The sequence below is a fragment of the Phialemonium atrogriseum genome (assembly GCF_030411735.1).
Source record: "Phialemonium atrogriseum strain 8032-3 unplaced genomic scaffold QBC33scaffold_4, whole genome shotgun sequence".
Lineage (NCBI taxonomy): Eukaryota > Fungi > Ascomycota > Sordariomycetes > Cephalothecales > Cephalothecaceae > Phialemonium > Phialemonium atrogriseum.
In genome coordinates this window covers 138,618-157,300 of record NW_026848141.1, presented here as the reverse complement: position 1 = coordinate 157,300, position 18,683 = coordinate 138,618, and the positions used below count along the sequence as shown (strand labels likewise).

Genomic DNA, 18,683 nt, shown 5'->3' with positions numbered 1-18,683 from the left:
GTTAGCAGGCCAGCTAGTAGCTACGAGCGTACATGAGTATATGGGGGCGCCGTGGGCGTGGAGGGCCAGGTCTGGCCACAGGCTGCAGAGTGTGGAGGTCACCGGTTCATCTCCCTTCAAGACGTGGGAATCGCAGGAAGCTACCTATGCAGAAGATGAGGTGCTCTGTGGGTGTCCCAATGAGGAGTGCGGTCTTGCCTCTGTTCCTCTCTTGCTGCAGGCGGTCAATCTAGATCAACCGCCAATCGGGAGTGGTTCTTCCAACTAAATCATAATCAATATGCCGTGTCCCACCCACCTTGCCCACCTGTGATCACTGTCCCTGCTTGACCCCACACTTTTTGACCTCAATTGAAAGGTGGGGTGGCCACTGAGCCAATGACGAAACTTAAAGGAGGGGTGCTTCTCAAGAAAAGCTTTGTTCATTCCAGCACGCGCAACTTCATATAAGAACGAGGCATATCTCTAGGGTTGAACTTCAACCCGAGACCCTGTTTCGCTTCTCCCAAGGTCGCTACCTACTTTTGGTTTTAGCACTCCTGCACCCCTTCTCCAACTCGCGGCCTATTGATTAATAACAACCTACCTAATCAAACACCCATTGCCCGACGAGAGCTCACCGTCAGCTCCAAACCTCCAAGTTTCCGACCCCCATGGGCGACTTGCTCTCGAATTTCCATGCCGCCGCCGGTATAACCAACCAAGCCATGGACAAGATCACAACCAAGATCGCGGCGCTGCCGCCCGAGACAAACTACTGCTCGCTCGAGTTCTTCCCGCCTAAGACGGCCATGGGATTCGCCAACCTGCGGGACCGACTAGACCGCATGGCCCGGGCCCTGCGGCCCCTTTTCGTCAACGTCACCTGGGGTGCTGGCGGGTCAACTGCCCAGAAGTCGCTCGAACTCGCCGAGCTCTGCCAGAGGGAATTGGCCCTGACAACATGCCTCCACCTCACGTGCACCAACATGTCCAAGCGGCTCGTCGACAAGGCCCTCGAGGATGCGAAGGCACTGGGCATACGGAATATATTGGCGTTGAGGGGTGACCCACCCCGGGGAGACGAATACCGGGATGCGAACAACCCCGACCCCGCCGAAGAGGACGAGTTCGTATGGGCTGTCGATCTTGTCCGGTATATCAGGAGGAATCACGGCGACTACTTCTGCATCGGCGTGGCGGCGTATCCGGAAGGGCATGCCGAAGAGAGCCACCCGCTGGGCCAGAGCCTGGAGCATGACTTGCCATATCTCGTGGAGAAGGTTGAGGCCGGTGCCGACTTCATCATGACACAGCTGTTCTTCGATATCAACGCCTACGCCGACTTCGAGAAGACGCTGAGGGAACACCCCAGCGGGGCATTCAAGGACATTGTCATCATCCCGGGACTCATGCCCATCCAGAGCTACCAGATGATCAAGCGGACGGCCAAGCTCAGCCACGCCAACATCCCCGATTCTCTGATGGCTAAGCTAGACGCGGTCAAGGGGGACGACGAGAAGGTGAAGATGGTGGGAGTGGACATCCTGAGCGAGCTAGTCGAGCAAGTCAAGGAGGTGAAGAGCAGGACTTCTGGGCCCATGGGTTTCCACTTCTACACGCTGAACCTCGAGAAGGCGGTCTCGTTCATTGTGGAGAGGACAAACCTCATCCCGCCCAGCACACCCGAGGAGGCCGAGGTCGCCGTGGAGTTTGACCCCGCGCTGGCAATACCAGTGGTGCACGTCAACGGATCGACGCCCGGCGTCTCCATGAGGGACCTGTCGAGGCGACAGTCCTCGGCGGGATCCGACCCACGCAACCGCATCATCGTGTCGGGCCGGCAGGCCTCCCACCCGGACTACGAGGCCACGGCGCTGGAGGCCAGCCTCCCCGCGGAACCGGTCAACACGCGGGCCAACACGCTCGCGATATCCGAGGGCGAGGGCGTGCTGGGCCGCGAGGCGACGTGGGACGACTTCCCCAACGGCCGGTGGGGCGACGCGCGGTCGCCCGCCTACGGGCAGATTGACGGGTACGGCGTGAGCCTGCACGTGTCGGTGACGCAGGCGCTGCGGCTGTGGGGCACGCCCGGGACGCGGGCCGACGTCAGCGACCTCTTCATCCGCCACCTCGAGGGCCGGCTGGCGGCGATACCGTGGAGCGAGGAGGGCTTCAACGCCGAGACGGGCACCATCCGCGGCCAGCTGGTCGCGCTCAACTCGCGCGGCTGGTGGACCCTGGCGTCACAGCCGGCCGTCAACGGCGTCCGCTCCAGCGACCCCACCTTCGGCTGGGGCCCGCCCAACGGCTTCGTCTTCCAGAAGGCCTTTGTCGAGTTCTTCCTGCCGTCGCGCGACTGGGCCGCCCTCGAGCGGAGGCTCTCGCGGCCCGACATGGCCGACACCGTCTGCTTCTTCGCCGCCAACGCCGCCGGCGACTTTGTCAGCTCCGACGCCGCGGTCGCGGCGCGGGCGGCTGCGGCTGCGGCCTCTTCGGAAGACGGGGAGGGTGGCGAGGTGCAGGCGCAGGCGGCGGAGCCGAGCACCAACGCCGTCACTTGGGGGGTGTTCCCGGGCAAGGAGATCGTGACGCCGACCATCATCGAGGAGGTCAGCTTCCGGGCGTGGAGCGAGGAGGCCTTCAGCATCTGGTCCGAGTGGGCCAAGGTGTACGGCCGCGGAAGCCCGAGCCACGGCTTGCTCGAGGAGGTCAGGGCCGACTTGTGGCTTGTCAATATCATTCACCATGACTTTGTCGAGAGGGACGCGCTGTGGGAGCTGCTGATGAAGGAGTGAGTGAGTGAGTGAGTGCGTGGAGACGTGCAGCTTTCGGTTTTGGAGGGGGTACGAGTGGTTTACCTGCTGCTTCTGGTGGAGAGGCCGTCCATGTTCAGGTGTTGGGTTAGCCGTCGGAAATAATCACTGGGATGGATAATTATATGTCATTTAGTGGTGTGTTTTTGAGGTTCCGAGCATCTTCAAGTGGATGTAGCATGGTAGGGAGGAAATGCAAAAACGACAATCTCAACGTTGTTCGTTTGTTGCGTCTTCCCAAATCGCCGGTCGCAGGCCGTTTTTGTTGCCTTTCAACTGGCTACTACTATATGCATTCAGTTACGAAGTGTTTGGGTCCGACAAGGGGAGAAATCAAAGCAGACTTGATTGACTGGTGGTGGTATCTTGAGTACCCGTGCTAATGTACAATGCGAGGCGTTCCTCGTGGTCCAGCTAACGCAGACAAGGTGAGGTGAGTGAGTGCCGATTTTTGTTTCCCCAACCTAGGTGAGCTAACGCCAGGGGAAGAGAAGCCCCAACCCGAAACCGAAACCAGATACCGTGAGGAATTCCTTTTTCCCTGATATCCACGACTGCCATGGGATGGTGAGGCAGCTAGACCAGGCCAACCTGGAGAGCAAGCTCGCCCACCCCCCAGTGTGGTGTAGTGAGTGGTTTGTAAGACGAGGACTGATGATGTACTCGTCGTGAAAGCGACGCAAAATGTTCGAAACAATGCCATATGAGAGCTCCACCAAGTTACTCCTCCGACGTCTCCTGAAATCCGCCCTTCCTGAAAGAGGGATCCCTGGGAAAAGTGTCGACAAAGTCTTGGTAGATGGCAAAAAGGTCCGGTTCCAATGTCTGGACGGACGGCCGTCATAAAGTGAAAAACGAAAAGGGAAAGCAAACCGTCGGCAGATGTTACGCCGGAGTGTGGGTATCACGGGTCCGCGCCGAGGTGCAGAGCGGAGAGAACCCAACGCAGACTGAAAAAGAAAGATGGTGTTGCGAGGCGAACGACCACCGTGAGGTTGTCGGTCGAACCAGCACCTGGGAGACGACGCGGTAGAGGTCTCAGATCTCGCCATCGTCCTCGTGGTAGTTGTGCGCGAACGTGGAGGAGAAGTCGCCAGCTGGCCCGGCCGAAGCAAGGTGGCTGGGGCCGCTGCCGCCGCTGCTCATGAAGCTCAAGGAGTGGTCGTCCACGCCGTAGTCGGACATGCCGAACGGGTAGGCCGCCGCCTCGGGCTTGGGGGCGTCGTGGAAGGGCAAGACCGGGACAGCCTGCTGCTGCGAGGGGGTCTGGACCGTGCTGAAGTCGGACTCGCTCGGAGTCTGGGTGAACGACGGCGAGGGCACGGAGCCGGCAGCGGGGGCGGCATTGACGCTCGCGACGGGGTGGGCAGCGCCGAATATGTTGGACCTGGGTCTGAACTTCTTCAGCTCGGGCGGAAGGTCCAGCTCGTCATAGTCGACATCGCTGGAGGATTCATCCTTAGTGTCCTCCTTGTACTTGACGGGGGCGACCTTGCGCTTGCTACCGGTGCGGCTGCCGGTGGTGGTTGCCTTGCTTCCTCGGGTTCCGGGGGTCGCAGGGGCTTTATTGGTGTTGCGCTTTCTGGGAGTGGCCGGTACGGAGCCGTTCTTGCTCCCAAGAGCCTCCGCGGGGTTCCCGCCGGTGTTAACGGCGTTCTTCAGCGCGTCGGCATCTTTCTTGATGCTTCTGAACTGGAACTGGATTCCATCCGGGGTACTCTCTCCAAAGTACTTGGCAATATCTGGGGCACATCAGGTCAGCTTGAGCAACAGACAAAGGTGCTAAAACAACGCTCCGAAAATGGGAAACTGAAAAATATTGATGTCTCCGAAGATGGCCAGGTGCCGTTGTCGTAGCTAAAGAGCACCTACCATCATTATCTAGGACATCCACGTCCTTCGTGTCCTTGCCGTTGTTGACGAGCATGCGGAGGACATCGGCTTGCTTCTTGACAGGTCGAAAGCGGTGTTGTAGGGCCACCGGAGTCACATCGGAGCCATAATGTTCAGCCATGGCTGATGCCTATCAGCCCGCTTGTCCTCAAGGCGAGTCGTCTTTCGCCGGCGGGGCGAGACATGACGGGGAGCAAGGAAAAAGAAAAAAATATAGAAAGGCAAAAAGGAAAGGGGAAGGGACGGAACAGATATTTGAATCGCTCTTACCTTTGTAGTCCAATTTCAAGCCAGGGTGGGCTGCAACGACAGCAGCGAGGAGGCGGGCCTGAGCCTCATACGTTTTGAAGTTCGCCGGCATGGTTGTACCTGCTGTGAGAGTTGGTCAACACCGCCGATACGCTGCCGGAAGGTAGGATAAAACGTTTGGGGTCAGGATGGCCAGGATGACGGGCCTCGGCCTAGATTGTAGTTGCCAGGCCTCACGTGGAAGGGTGAACTTCAGGTGAAGACAGGAGAAGAGAAGTATGCGGGCTTGTGGACGATGTGGGACGGGCGATGTAAGGATCAGGGAAAGGATCAAAGTACCCAGACCTAACGAGCACGCGATATCCGGGGCAGGCAAGAGATGGGCGAGGAAATGGAAGGAAGGAGGAGAGGGAGGGTGAAGATGCTTGATATGATAGACGATAGAGGGTTGAACGGGATGAGTTGGCTACGTCTTGACTGAAGCAAGGGCCTAAGAGTAAGAGAGATGGTGTCCGTAGCCGTATGGGAAGGCTCGAGGCGGGGAGAAGGAATATGATGTTGGGCATGGGGAAGAGTACCAGGGCTCCCTTACCTTTCTTGATATATGTCTGCAGTCCGGTCTTTCCTTTGCAAGACGTGAGACTCTGTATGAGGTGCGACTGCCCAGTAACAGTAGGAAAACCGCAGCTATTTGCTTCGTGGGTTGATGAATATCAACCTGAAAGTCGAGGAAGGTATGGGTGGATGAGGGTGAGAGAAGACGGAAGGAAGGGTTGGAAAAGTGATGTATGGTAGGCGAAAGGATAGCACTTGGGATCTAGCCCTCGACTGCCTCAGGTCCAGGATGAGAGGTAGAGAATAGAATTGAGCTGTCGAGGGCTTGGGGAGTGGGAAGGACACTGGCGATCCCATCTTGTTGTGAAGGGCCGTGTCTTATAGTTAGGGATCGACCGGGCGACAACACGTCTGGCCAGGCCACCACAAACAACACAACCAATTTCCCCATACTTATGACTTCATAAAAATAGAATCGAGAGCGTAAATTCATCAGTGTTTTTGATTAATTTTTATCTATTTTGTTGGAGTTTTATCTTGGGCTTGTAGGTGGTGGCTGGTTGTCTCTCTTAGCAGAAATTAACGACAACCGCACAAGACCCAGAGAAGCACGACACTCACCTTCCCCCCTCCACACCCCTGCAACCTGTCAGGGTCCAGCAACAGCCGTGGCGCTCTCGACTCGACCAACCACACATTGTCCCTCGATGACCCAATCCAGTGCACCCAGTATCTATTGACAGAGCCTACCCGGCGATTCGAGCCTAGAGCCTTTGAAAAGCTTCCTGGCATTGCTGCCGTCTCTCGGCTCCGGTGCGCTTCAAAGATCCCTCGAAAGCAATTGGGCATTCGGAATGGGCAAGCAGCAACAGCGCAGCGAGTACTGCCTCTACCACCTTTCTAGTCTAGCTAGGTTTGAGTTTTCTAGTCGGCTCCGCCATGTTGCCCGTCCCTCGCCGACTACCTACTCAGGTACTCATCGTGGGGCTTGTAATTCCCAGTCTTTGATCGGAACATCGCCGCTGCCATACATGAGGTATTGTATTCCCAGGAAGAAATCGCAGCAAGCCTGGAACATACCACTGGACTTGAAGGCCCAGGGAATCGTCGTCGGCGACGTGAAAAACCAGTACATCTTCATGCAATCTCCCAGCAACCAACTGGCCAAGACCGAGAATCGGAAGCCCTTGCAGGACTTGGATCGCGCATTCGTGAGGATTTGCGGGATCGGGAGCGTCGCCTCAATGGACAGGCCGGTGTAGCCTATAAGGACAGAATAGGCGGGATACACCAAGTCGAACGGGGCGAGGATGAGCTCGCAGACCGTGAGGCTTATGAACAGGTACAAGAGAAACCTCCAGTATCTAGAGAAGTCAGCGTGACTCTGGGATAGTATTCACATTGCAACGCACGGTTTCGGCGATCTCCACTGCCAGAAATTGTACGGCCGCGCCTTGTCCCATGATCCATCCTGCGCCCCCGCGAATGGTGCTCCTGCCTCTCCGCCCTTGGACGTTGGAGATGGTCGATGATCCAAAGCAATCTTCAGGAGAATAAGCTGCATGACTATCATGACAAACGACTGTATCAGGAGGGCATTATCGAATCGCGCGCCGGGGTAGTAGAATATCCTGCGTCGCTTCCAAATCAGCATATCGTCCAAGTCTTGCTCTTGCTGGGTCAGGCTTCCGTATTTCACCTCAGCATTGAAGCCACGAGCATGATCAGGGGAATGTCTAAGGAGAAGCCCGCACTCGATTTCGAGCTGTGCATCGAATAGACCTGGTCGGCGTAGCTGATGACGGGCGACAGGATGAGGAATATCGGCGTGACATAGCCCGCGAAGGCCTTCAACCAACCCATCATTGCGGTCGTGTCGCGTCGGGTTGCGGCCGGGGATGAGGATGACGGCGAGGCTGACGGGCGGACCAACACGGGTTTCAACGGCGAGCAAAGGAGTGAAGTTGAAGGAATTGGTTCCTCACGAGCGAGCCACCTGCTAATGGCTACCTAGGTTTACACGTTGAGATCATGGCAATCAACGGCTCGTGGAAATAATCTGGACGATAAGATTAGGTATTTTAGCCTGTTGCGGGTCCACAAAATTGGAGATCGGGATCTTTGGAGAATTGAACTCATTGGAGGACCGCCCAGATTGGAGTTGCTGCACGCACGGCAGCTGACAGGAAAAAGGAGGTGCCAGCTGCCGCTCAAGCTTTGCGGCTCAACCCGTCAGCCACACCACTAGCCACGGAAGACGGACCACGACATATTGATGAAGCTCCTTCGCCGTCAAGTGCGGACACGTCTGCCATAGTACCTATTCACTTCTGCATAGAACCTTGAATTCCATGGCTTCCGACTCTGGCAAGTTGACCGAGGAACTTGATATGGAACATTCCTTGGATTCCGTCCCCCACGTCACCGTGTACAATCTCGTTCATGTCCAAGCTAACTACTCGGGCGAAGTCAATGCCATCTATAAGATACACGCTATTACTATATGATGCCGAGAAATGCCTCCAGGTGTAGCTCAAGCTGAGACCTTTGAAGAGCCATTCAGTAGACGGAACATTCCATCAAGAGATGCTATCAAGTATCCTTTTGAGTGAGGATACTAATGTTTTGCAGCCGAAGACGCACTTCATCCCATCGATGTTGTTGGCATCACTCAGGCTGGACTAGGCGCAGTGGATATCCTCGTGCCCAGACTCAATAACGAGGGTTGGCTCTAGGCTAACCAGATGATCTGGACAAATCACTGAGTCGCTACCAAAGTTGGTGGTGCTCTTTGCCGGCAGTATCAGACCATTGCAGGGGTGAAGGCAGTGACACCCGAGCTAGAATACTGGAGAACAAGGATTGCTTGGATGTGTTCATAACCACCTGTCCGTCGTGAGCTTTTTCTCCAGCATAGCCTGGATGAAGCCGACGGGATTCAGCAGCAACAGACTGATGTGGCTTATCCAAATATAAGATCCGTCCCCGGAGAAAACAGGCTTGACGGTTCCAAAGGAGTTTCAACATACCGATATTTGGGGGGATCTCCCAACCCTACACTATATGTCCAATCCCTTGCCCAAGATCCGTCTGATAATTACCGTGCATTCTTTTGCAAGCCCCTCCCTTCCACATCCCCCCGATGTGGTTCCATTGCCACTTTGGAAAACGCCGGTGGAAGCCGTGCTGATATCTGCAACTACCTCAATGGTTCTCCTTTCTTTGTTCAGTTGTTTCTGGGAACTTCGATGACTGAACCCTCAAGGGCTAATCTTTGAGAGATTGGATGGATGGATCTTTGCAAGTACCTCTTGCCGGACCCGCAGTGTACGGCACTTTCCAATGTCGAAAGCAAGGCTGGTACCGGTGACGGCGGTGCCGATGAGAGAGAAGTTGGAGTTTGCCCTGGTGTCTTTTGGCCTCGACGGCGTGGAATTGTGGGGAGCTCAACGAACCTTCGCGTGCCTGATGTTAGAAATGACGTGTTGTTGAGTAAATTTGAGAACAGGGACTCTGCAATTAGACTCGACGTGAGCAATCATTCACTATGGTCGAGGTACTAATCGTGGACGAAGCTGCTGGTGTCAGGGACACTGACATGTGTTTTAAATAACCCGATGCTATACGTATCGGAATAATAGGGGCAACATGAGTCTTCACAACCTGGAGAGCTCAAGTCTTACACTGCCCCATTCATCTCCGTCACCTCGGTATGCTTAGTTGCAAAAACTTGCGGATATTCCGGGTATCCCATTCTCTTCCTATGCATGAGGCATTGGTTCTATTTATCTGTTGGACTGTTCGAGCACAGGACTGGTATAGGTCGAGGACCGAAACAGGTCTCTTTGAGATACTCAGCCGAGCCAACCCAAGACTACTCAGGGGGCCTTTCGCAACTTTCCATGAAGGGATAGTATTCGCATATCACAATTTGATCGGAAGGAGCATTAACTAGTACCGCAGCAGATATGTATGCCGGTCGATACGGGGCAGGGTTCCTACGGAACAACATTGCCAGATCAGAAGCAAACCAGGATATTGTAATCCAAGCCCGACGAGGAGCTGAGAACAACTTTACTCTGAAAAGACAAGAGGCCATTCTCCAAATGTTCTCTAGCAAAAGATTGGGCTTGCGCGCCAGGGAACCGTCGAAATATTGACAGCAAGCAATGAGCGGACCCCTTTATCAGCCAAGAAAGAAATGAAGTTCAGAGTCGATACTCCAAGTCCTCTGGCAAAGGGGGGTTACAGATGATCGGTCTTGCGCTCAGCAATTCGAAGAATCGAGGTGCCCCTAACTCTGTCGAAAAGTGCTAGACGGACAACAGCTACTCCAGTGACTGGTCATACGGAGGCGTCACATTACTGTTCTGCCCCAAAAAGGGGCAAATGGCTATGCGAGTGGCCCTCACCTCCCATCTGGTGCAAATGCCGTCGACATTCCACATGCTACGCACCGTCCATCTGACCCTTCATGACTCTCAGGGGGCCTTGGCCTCCATTGCACAGAGTTATCCTACGTTGGGGTACGTACAATACTTGCGTCAAGGCCCTTGATAAACTTCCCCGATCCAGGATACATAGGCTTTTGGTATTTGCGACAGGTTCGTTCTTTCCATCGTGTTGTTCACGGTGAGGATCAATAACCCCATTCGGCAACAGATGCATAGCTAGTTGCTCTAGGACGATGGATTTATCCTCACCGGATATGTCACCAGCCACCATGCGGACCGAATCTTGCTCAACTTGACCATTACTTCTGAATGGGTGACTAGAGGGAGCTAAAGGAGAGAAGGGGGGGGGGGGGGGGGGGGGTTTGGGCAGTCCTGATTACGAGGCCTCCTCTAGGCACCGAATCCAAGACAGACGCAGGAAACGATTCCATGGAGTGTGTTCTAGAACACGGAGAAGACTCGGAACATTGGTGTTAATAACCTAACCCAGCCCAGTTACTGCTTAGCTAGACATGCTACACTGAGACACGAGATCTGATCGATCGATCACCCTGAGCGCACGGGTGAGGACAGAGACGCCTCGTTTGCTCGCTGATGCTGCCGGAGGAACAGACGAGAGAGGGTTCTTTCTTCTTTCGACAGCTTCCTGCATCTAGCATTCGAAGGACAGCTCCACGGCGAATTGGCGTGGCACACCAGCTCGGCGGGATTGGAAAGACGGGCCTATGCTCGGTCCCCAAGTCCCAACTGGCAAGGAGACTCGGGCCTTTTCTAGTGAGGATACATGCTGCCGAGTCTGGCAGGTGGCGGGCTGGCGAACTTGGACGTCTCTTTCGGACGTATGCCGAGTGAGATCAGACGAGACAGCCAGCATGCGCACGTGGTCGGTCCGAAATGCTTTTTGGTGTGGTAGTGATCCAGCCTGCTGGTTCTGCCACTGCGACCATGTGACTTTACAGGGCCGTTACTGGTCACCTCAGGCCTACGGTAGAACTCCGTCTGGCTCCCGAGTCTGGAGAGTTGATCAACGTTGGCAATGCCGAGCGAGAGGCCGAGATCTCAGTGTTGCACATGCATGGCGGCCGATGGAAGGTAAACGCACCCAATCACACGACGGTGGCATCATGGTCAGGCATCCATCCTCGTCAGCATCACTGGGTCCTTGTCATCAATCTCATTCTTATTATGTACTACCGGTCCGTCTTATTAACAGGGTTAATTGCCTCTAGGTGGAGTAATGCGACCCTATGCGATTGGTGTCTATTTTCAGACAATGCCTTAAAATTTGAACGTCTTGCGGTACTGCTTGTTCCCCAACTTCCCCTCGCCATGAACTGTGAACCCTGACGGAGGGCAGCTGGCTGGGGTTCAAGAATCGATCTTCGTTGTGGCTTGTGTACGACTCGGTTTGGCACGGCTGTAATGGCCGACAAGGGCATCATGGCAGTGATACCCCTGAGCCTACCACCCCTGGAACACAATAGGTACCACGGGAAGAAGCCAAGTACACAACACACGAAGTTGTCAACGTAAGATTGTTCATTACGTAGCCTCCACAACAGCCACAGCGACGAAGTGTCGCATATCCGGCGCGGCTGACTGCCGCGCCATCTTTTTGGAACATATAGATAATAGTGTATATACACGCGGAGGACAGGTTGGCGGGCTGCGGGCTGCTCCCTTGCTTGGCCGACGTTGGGGCACCGCCGTTCACAGTGTTCCCCCCAATTTCAGCGCTGCGTTTTTTCTTGGAGCGGCACGGCACGGCACGGCACACGGCACACGGCGCAACGGGGGTCCGGGAAGCGAGTGCATAAACCACCTCACACTGGCACTGTAAATCCGTACTCACTTGAGGCTTAACTACCTGTCCTGCCGCACCCCTCAGCCTCTGAGAACCGCTAAATGCGGTGACATAGGCGCCACACCACGGACGTGGAGGAGGGCTGGAAAATAAAATTTAAATTAAAAGAATAAGAATAAGACGTCATTCAGCTCTCCCTAGAAGTCGATGGCAGTTTGAGCTGTGAGAGCTTGGATGGCGGGGTACATCTCAGCCAGCTCAGCCAGCTCAGTAATATTCAGTTGTGTGTGTGTCTGTCTGGCCCTCAGCCCTGGATTAGCAATCCTGCAGGAACCTGAGTTCATCCAGTTTCCCCCCGAGCGAGTTTGTTGCCCGAGAGTTTGCTGCACGGCGAAATTGCCTCGGTATTTGCTCGTGCCCCCTAGAAACAGGCTCTTTTGGAGAAACCAGAAAGGCGACTTGGCAAGTGTTGGTCCTGCCGGCTGGATGCATGAACGCAATATGAGGAGGGGGAAAAGCTGCGCCCGGTGAAGAGATGGCCTGGCCAAGACGAATAGGCGATTGACGCACCGGTCAAGTGGCCCCAGTCTCGTCGACCTTGGAGGCTGAAAGGAAATGAGATGGTAACATGCCGGCGGCATCAGTGCACACTGGCGGCCCACTGTGATGCGAGGAGGGTAAAAAATAAAACCAGGGAATTGCGCTGGGCTCCTCCTCACGGAGCGCAATGCCGAGTCTGCACTTGACTGCTGAATGCGTTGCGGAGTAGACTAGCACACCCACGCTAAGGCCTAGTCCAATGGTATCCCTGCCGGCACGAGGATTGGGATCCTCCCCCCTGGCACCCATCTGACCAGGTTGGATGTGCCCCCGTCGATACTTCCGAGAACAGCCTAATTGCCGCCTCTATATTGCCGGCAAGCAGGACACCACTGCAGGGAATGAGCCAACGGCCTTCTCGCATTTACTTTGTGCAGTGTACGTACTACCCTCCGTCGAGAGTGGTCACGTTCTTCTCAGAGGCGAGGCTATCTTGACGTCGGGTCCGCGGGCGATGATAATAGCCATTGTAATTCATTCCCATCGGCAACCAGCCTTGGTCCCAAGTCACAGGATGAGGAACTTGGACCATGTTTCCTGGACGGACAAGTCGGCCCTCTTCAAGTATTTTCCATCTGCTTTACACTATTCACGCTTGGAGACCACACCGAACTTTCCAGTTCATCACTCCATCCAAACAACACTAGACGAGCTGAGAGGAGAGACTGGGAAAAAAGGGCACAATCAAATCCAAGCTGTTGATTGGTCCCAGGGGCTCGCCAACCCATGTTGCACAGGGGCACAGACAGAACAGAAAAATTGGGTGGGTTCCATACTTCGCAGTAGGTACCTAGGTACTAAGTAATTTGGATTGCCTAAAAATAGACCGACTCGACCCCACCCTCTAAGATACACTGGCGGCTTCCAAGGTCGCCCCATTCCCAGTTAAGAAGAAAGTCGCGCTGCTTTCTTCAATGCCAGTCCACCGCGTCATCTTAAACGTGGAGAGACCAGGTGGAAACTTGGAGCCTATCTTAGCGGGGCAGGATGGGGCTGTCGCCCGAACGTTTCGGCTAGCCGTGTTGGTGATTCGCGGCATTTCTTTTGGTCTTACATGAGCCCGGAGCTAAGAGAACGCCATCGACAACCATCCTGCCAACTCTGGTCGCGACTCGTGCATTCGAAACCAAAAAGGCAAGCTAGTTAATAAGTTACCAACACCAGCCAAGGGTCTAGTTATGTCCGCAGTACGCAGTACTTCCGCAACTTGGCGGCGCGGAACCCCTCGGCTCTGAACCAAGAAATTTCGGCATCTCTAATCTAGTGTGCTTTTCGACGGACGATCAGCCGAAGCTCGTGAGATATGGCTTGTTTAAGTCAGGCGAGCCAGCGACGATCCCCCACAGACAACACCCGACCACCAGGATTCAGCAGTCGGCAGACAAAAAAAAAAAGCAGGCCGCGTGTGGAGTTGTTTAACGGCGGTGGGTCGCGGAAAGGGTTTCCTTCCAAGCGCTGGCCTCTCCCTCTCCTGTCGGAATATGGGCTCGAAAAAGTAAAGCCGGATTCAGGTCCAGGAATGGCGGCGCCTGCAGCAAACATTGCATCTGTGGCCGAAGAAGCTACATAGGAGCCAAGAGCGAGTCACCGAGACTGCCCTTCCCTGTCCTGCCCTGGACAGGACACTGCACCACAGCACATGGCTCGGCCACTTTCAGCGGTGCCCCCTCGGCTTTCCCAGACCTTCTCATCAGGCAATAGAGCTTTAGTCGCCTTGACCAGATCTGGTCATGTCTCCGGCCACCACCCATTCTCTCGGTATCGCTTCGATGTCTTCCGCAGCCGCCTGTCTAGATCAAGCCCGCTAGGGCGGGGGTTCAAGGTCGGTCGAGCTCCGAGGGGTAAGTTTTGACGAACTACCACCTTTTGTTACCGAATGCGAAGATAGGCACACACCACCAGAAAATGAGACCTAGCTTGTCCGTAGCGTAGCCTGGCACTGGGACGGTGGACCAGGCCGGCAAACGCTGAGATGGGCGATGGCGTCGGGGTTCTTGGCTTCATCAAAATGGCCCCAGACGGGAGATGGGGCGGGCAATGCGCGCGAACCAGCGATCCCAGCCCACACCACGGCCCCAAGCCTAAATGGTCGTCGATCTTGCTAGAGACCTGCTGTTTTGTTACGATCGGTGGCATTCTTGCTCTTCTCCCCTTCCTGCTGGGTAAAAATCATCGTTGTGAGCCCAGTTTTCTTGTAGGCATTGATCACACACACACACACACACACACACACACACACACACACTCACACACATACAACAATACACCACACACACACCCTATTCCCCCCTATTACATGAGGCGAGAGTGGTGGGATAATTATGCATCGTGCTTACTGCGTATTTGACTGCAACCTTGGTCTTGGCCCAGCGACAGCGAACAGAAAGGAACTTCTGCTTCTGGTGCGTGCCAGCCGGGCGATTCGAGGTTCACACTCCGGTGGCGTTCCTGGAAGTGAATCCTACACTACGTTGTACACTACAGGAGCCCCTGCAGCTCCGTCTGGCGAGGCTTGTCTCCTCGAGGAAGGTTTATCTCGCAGCGCCCCATTCTGGAACCTTGGCGCGGCCGCGCAGGGTAAGCCAGTAAGACAGTCGCTCCTATGGATCTGAGGAAATCCTACCGGACCATGCAACCGAAGCAGAGCTGGGAAGAGCCTCCGCTCAATGCCGGCAATGTCACATTGGATGTATGGAGTTAAGGTACGCTATAAATATATGCGGCACAGACACACCACACGCAAGATGGTAGTGTAACAAGGGCTTGAGCTAGGAAGTACCCGTTGGCAAGCAAGGACCGCCACGCGAGAGGGATCAAATTAAGGGAGCTCGCGGGAAGAAAACAGCCATGAGAAGTTTGCGGATGATTATACACCTGACAAAACCAAGCTGCAGTGTCTTCCGTGTCCTGTTTCGCAACTGGGTCCATGTTGGTCTCTACACCGCAGCTGTGCAAATCTTGAAAGTCGTTGTTGCTGGGGTTGACTGTGAGTTGCAGGTCCCTTCAGTCAATGTAACACGAGGAATCCAACAACACATGGAGACAGGGCAGGGGTTTGGGACGCAGCCCTGTTATTCCCCTTCTTCTCTTTTTGCTCCCTCGGCCGGTTTATTTTGCGAGTGCTTGCTACCTTCGGTTTCTTTGCCCCCTGTTTCGTTTTCCCATCCCTAATTCTTTTTACTACCTATCTCATGTCTTCTCTCAAGGAAAAGAACTGCCGAAAAATATGACGAGAGAAGGTATTGTCGGAATCACGTGGATGAAACCGAAAACTATTGGTTTTTTTTTTTTTGGCCGGGGGATCTCGTTTACGCGCCAATCGAACACAACGGGAAAAAGCAAAGTCGAAAAAGCAAAATAAAATAAAATAAAATAAAAAGAAAGCAAAAGAAATATTGCTGCGTAAAAACCAACTACCGGCCGGCCAACTAACCTCATTGTCGTCATATTTCCCGTTTGTATGCGCACGTGCACGGCCAGCTGGATCGGTTCATCGGGAGCGTTGGGGTTTTAGCTCGACGTGCAAGCGCCTGGGCCAGTGTCTGGATTCGCGAGATAGTGCCACATAGGCAACCATTTTCGGGAGTAGACCAGGGCGGGGGGAGAGGGGGGGGAGGGGGTGGACCGTGTCGAGCAGCAACACTGGCTCTGCCGGATCAAGTGGAAATTGGCAGTGAATTGAAGACAGAATCCTTGGGCTTTGCCGGGGGCAGGGAGCTTGGTTCACGAGATGATGAGGGGGGTGGGATCTGCCGACAGCATGTCTGGACCTTTGTTTCACTGTTTAATCTCCTGGCCCTCGAACAGTCGAGTCTCAGTCAGGAGACATCCCAACGGCGGTCTGTTGGTTGTGGGATTGGATGCAGGCTCACCAACAAGAGTTGGCAGAAATATTGCATCGAGAAATATCACCAGCAAATTTAGCCAGCAGAGCAGAGTGGACCAGCGCTTGAGGTATGACAATCCGTAGGTGATCATATCTCGGTACTGCGAGCATCGTCGATGCAACCCTGATCAAGCATCGACCCGAGAGGCGGAGGGGTGGCTCTCGTGTGGTGGCCGCCGCCCATGTGTTTTGTTAGTGGCGGCACAGGTACATAGTTGCTGCGAGATGCAACAGCAACAGGCTTTCTTACCACGGTGCAGTACGTGCGTATGCCCCCCCCCGGACGTACTGGGTACTTCTCAATCCAAGTTGGAGAGACAGTGGAGAAATATCGGCGTGCCCAGTTTCCTTCCATTTTCTAGCCCCCCCTCTATCGCGCGGGTTTAACGGCCTAGTGGGCCTAGTGGACAATCTAGTGAAGAGAAGGGAAACGAGTGATGGACGAGGGGACAGCGTTGTTGGATCCTGAGTGGGATCTGATAGTTCGTGTAGAGTCAAGTCGAGCTGTGACGTTGGCGGTGTTGCCGGTTGTTGGTTGTGGCAGCCCGGCTGCAGGATCCGAGAAAGCCCTCCCTGATGGAGCGCGTATTTGGTGAGGGGATCTTGTGGGTGTGTGCCACGGCCCACGGCCCACACGGATTGCTGATGAATCCCGACATGAGAGATCCCAGAGCATTGGGATCGAACTAACGACGACATGCCGAGCGCGCCTTATTAGCGGCTGTTATAGCGTGTGTGCATAGGCCACTACCTCGACGCTCCAAGCCCTTCTTGACAGCGGCGCAAGTCACTAACTGGCACTAATGACTTGTTAAAGCGGAGGTCAGCTTCTCTAGGAGTGGACTTGAGCAACAGAGAGGTAGTAGTGCAATTGAGTACTCGGAATACACGGACAGACTCCAGAATACAGATCATACAAGAGGTTGTAACTTGTGTGAACTGCCTAGGTAGGTACGCATACAGATGATCCTCCCGGTTGGGGCGATGACGAGATCGGACGAGATGAGCGGGTCTGAGCAGCCGCTCTCCCGCTGGGATTCATGCCTCCGCAACCATGCAAAAAGGGACCATGGGCACGAACTACAAAGTACGCATGCAATATTTGGTACGGCAATAACAATAATAACAACGAATAAATAAGACCCCTCCAATCCCGGTATTGCTTGTATGAAATGGTAAAACTGATAAGTTAACCGTAAACATATTGGGAAGGGAGCACCCTGTCAATATTTGGACATGGAGCAGCTTACATTAAACCTAATAAAATAAGTTGGGTAATCCATGCACTGCACTAGTCAAGCCACACGCCCTCAACCCAAGAATATTTCGCACGGCAACTCCAAGAGTTCCCCGTCCTCGCGTCAATGCTGGCATGCCGAACCCCGCCTAAATTTCCCAAGTCCAGAATTCCCACGCCTGTTCAGTGGACTACCTCCGCCACCGTGTAAGCATAGTACGGCGACTACGCCAAATACAGGCTGCGCTATTGCATTGTATCATCGTATCATGCTAAAGGGACCACCGTCGCTTGTTGTGCGCTAGCCTGTTGGTACTATGTGGACGATCTAGGATAAGATCTAACAAGTTGGTACTTGGATATTAATAAGGGAGCGGGATATCTGGCCAGGTTGGTCGCTCCTTAATATCCTTGACCCTGTCGGACCATGATCGCCTACCTGGTACATAGCTTACCCTCGTCCAGTAGGGTAGTAGTGTTCGCCGTATTCGTCTGAATGTGATCCGTACAATACCTACTTTACAGCTTACAAATTGTTGGTTCAGGGACCTCCATCCCTAACTGAGGTATTGGGTATTCGCTGTCGCAAGTTCCGTCCCCATCACCCGCCAAAGATGAGCGAGCCCTAAGGGAAAATGGGATGCCATCCGCCCCATCGCTCATGCTCCGGACCTCAACTTGTGGACGCAAGAGACGAGACAGAGCTATACCTAACAGGCAAGAGGTCCGGAGCCGGCTCGATATGGCCGTTCGGTGTTTCCAATCTCCCCGTTCCCAGCTCCCCAAAACAGGCCCCTTGTCGCGGGTGGCATCATGTACGGAAGGAAGCGCCTATCTCTAGCTTACATGGGGTGGTGTGTATTTTGCAAAGTATGTATGTACCTACATACATACATATTGGGACACATATTGGTACACCACCACCACCACCCAAGACTGCCCGCACGAGGAACCGCCTCCACTTTCCCTAACTCTCCACGATTCCGAGCCCCAGTCGCCGTCATAGCATTCAGTGGTACGGATCCGTACACGCTAGGCTACCCTGGCTCCAGATCACGGCCCCTCCTCTTTCACACACGCCCCTTGCAGGGGCCTCGTTAAGTAGTGTACTGAGTAGTTCGTACACGGGGTTCGCTACACCCCCCCCAACTTACCCCCCCCCTCCCCCCAGGCCTAGATTAGGACAGTAGGGTCCATAGTACATACACAC

General features: G+C 54.5%; 3 protein-coding genes across 3 annotated transcripts; 1 reads left to right on the top strand and 2 right to left on the bottom strand.

Annotated features, from left to right (window-relative positions):
* Nucleotides 1-387: 387 nt before the first annotated feature.
* Nucleotides 388-3,153, top strand: QBC33DRAFT_527580 (methylenetetrahydrofolate reductase). Its single transcript, XM_060426988.1, has one exon. The coding sequence runs from the start codon at nt 654-656 to the stop codon at nt 2,775-2,777; it is 2,124 nt and encodes a 707-aa protein (XP_060286528.1). The 5' UTR covers nt 388-653; the 3' UTR covers nt 2,778-3,153.
* A 583-nt stretch (nt 3,154-3,736) lies between these two features.
* QBC33DRAFT_261488 (uncharacterized protein) lies at nt 3,737-5,156 on the bottom strand. Its single transcript, XM_060423108.1, has 3 exons — nt 4,959-5,156; nt 4,668-4,811; nt 3,737-4,537 (listed from the first exon to the last, which is right to left on the bottom strand). Exons 1-3 carry the CDS (start codon nt 5,047-5,049, stop codon nt 3,834-3,836), a joined length of 939 nt encoding a protein of 312 aa, XP_060286527.1. The 5' UTR covers nt 5,050-5,156; the 3' UTR covers nt 3,737-3,833.
* A 1,312-nt stretch (nt 5,157-6,468) lies between these two features.
* QBC33DRAFT_445517 (uncharacterized protein) lies at nt 6,469-7,355 on the bottom strand (the record flags this gene model as incomplete). Its single annotated transcript, XM_060424333.1, has 3 exons — nt 6,469-6,856; nt 6,905-7,123; nt 7,192-7,355. 3 exons carry the CDS (start codon nt 7,353-7,355, stop codon nt 6,469-6,471), a joined length of 771 nt encoding a protein of 256 aa, XP_060286526.1.
* Between the last annotated feature and the right edge of the window lie 11,328 nt (nt 7,356-18,683).

What these genes read in the sequence shown, in the direction of transcription:
- QBC33DRAFT_527580 (XM_060426988.1), top strand. Translation starts at nt 654, where the DNA reads ATGGGCGACTTGCTCTCGAATTTCCATGCCGCCGCCGGTATAACCAAC.
- QBC33DRAFT_261488 (XM_060423108.1), bottom strand. Translation starts at nt 5,049, where the DNA reads ATGCCGGCGAACTTCAAAACGTATGAGGCTCAGGCCCGCCTCCTCGCT. An exon ending in CTTGAAATTGGACTACAAAG is followed by an intron (nt 4,812 to 4,958) that starts GTAAGAGCGATT and finishes GATAGGCATCAG; the next exon opens with CCATGGCTGAACATTATGGC. An exon ending in GGATGTCCTAGATAATGATG is followed by an intron (nt 4,538 to 4,667) that starts GTAGGTGCTCTT and finishes GATGTGCCCCAG; the next exon opens with ATATTGCCAAGTACTTTGGA.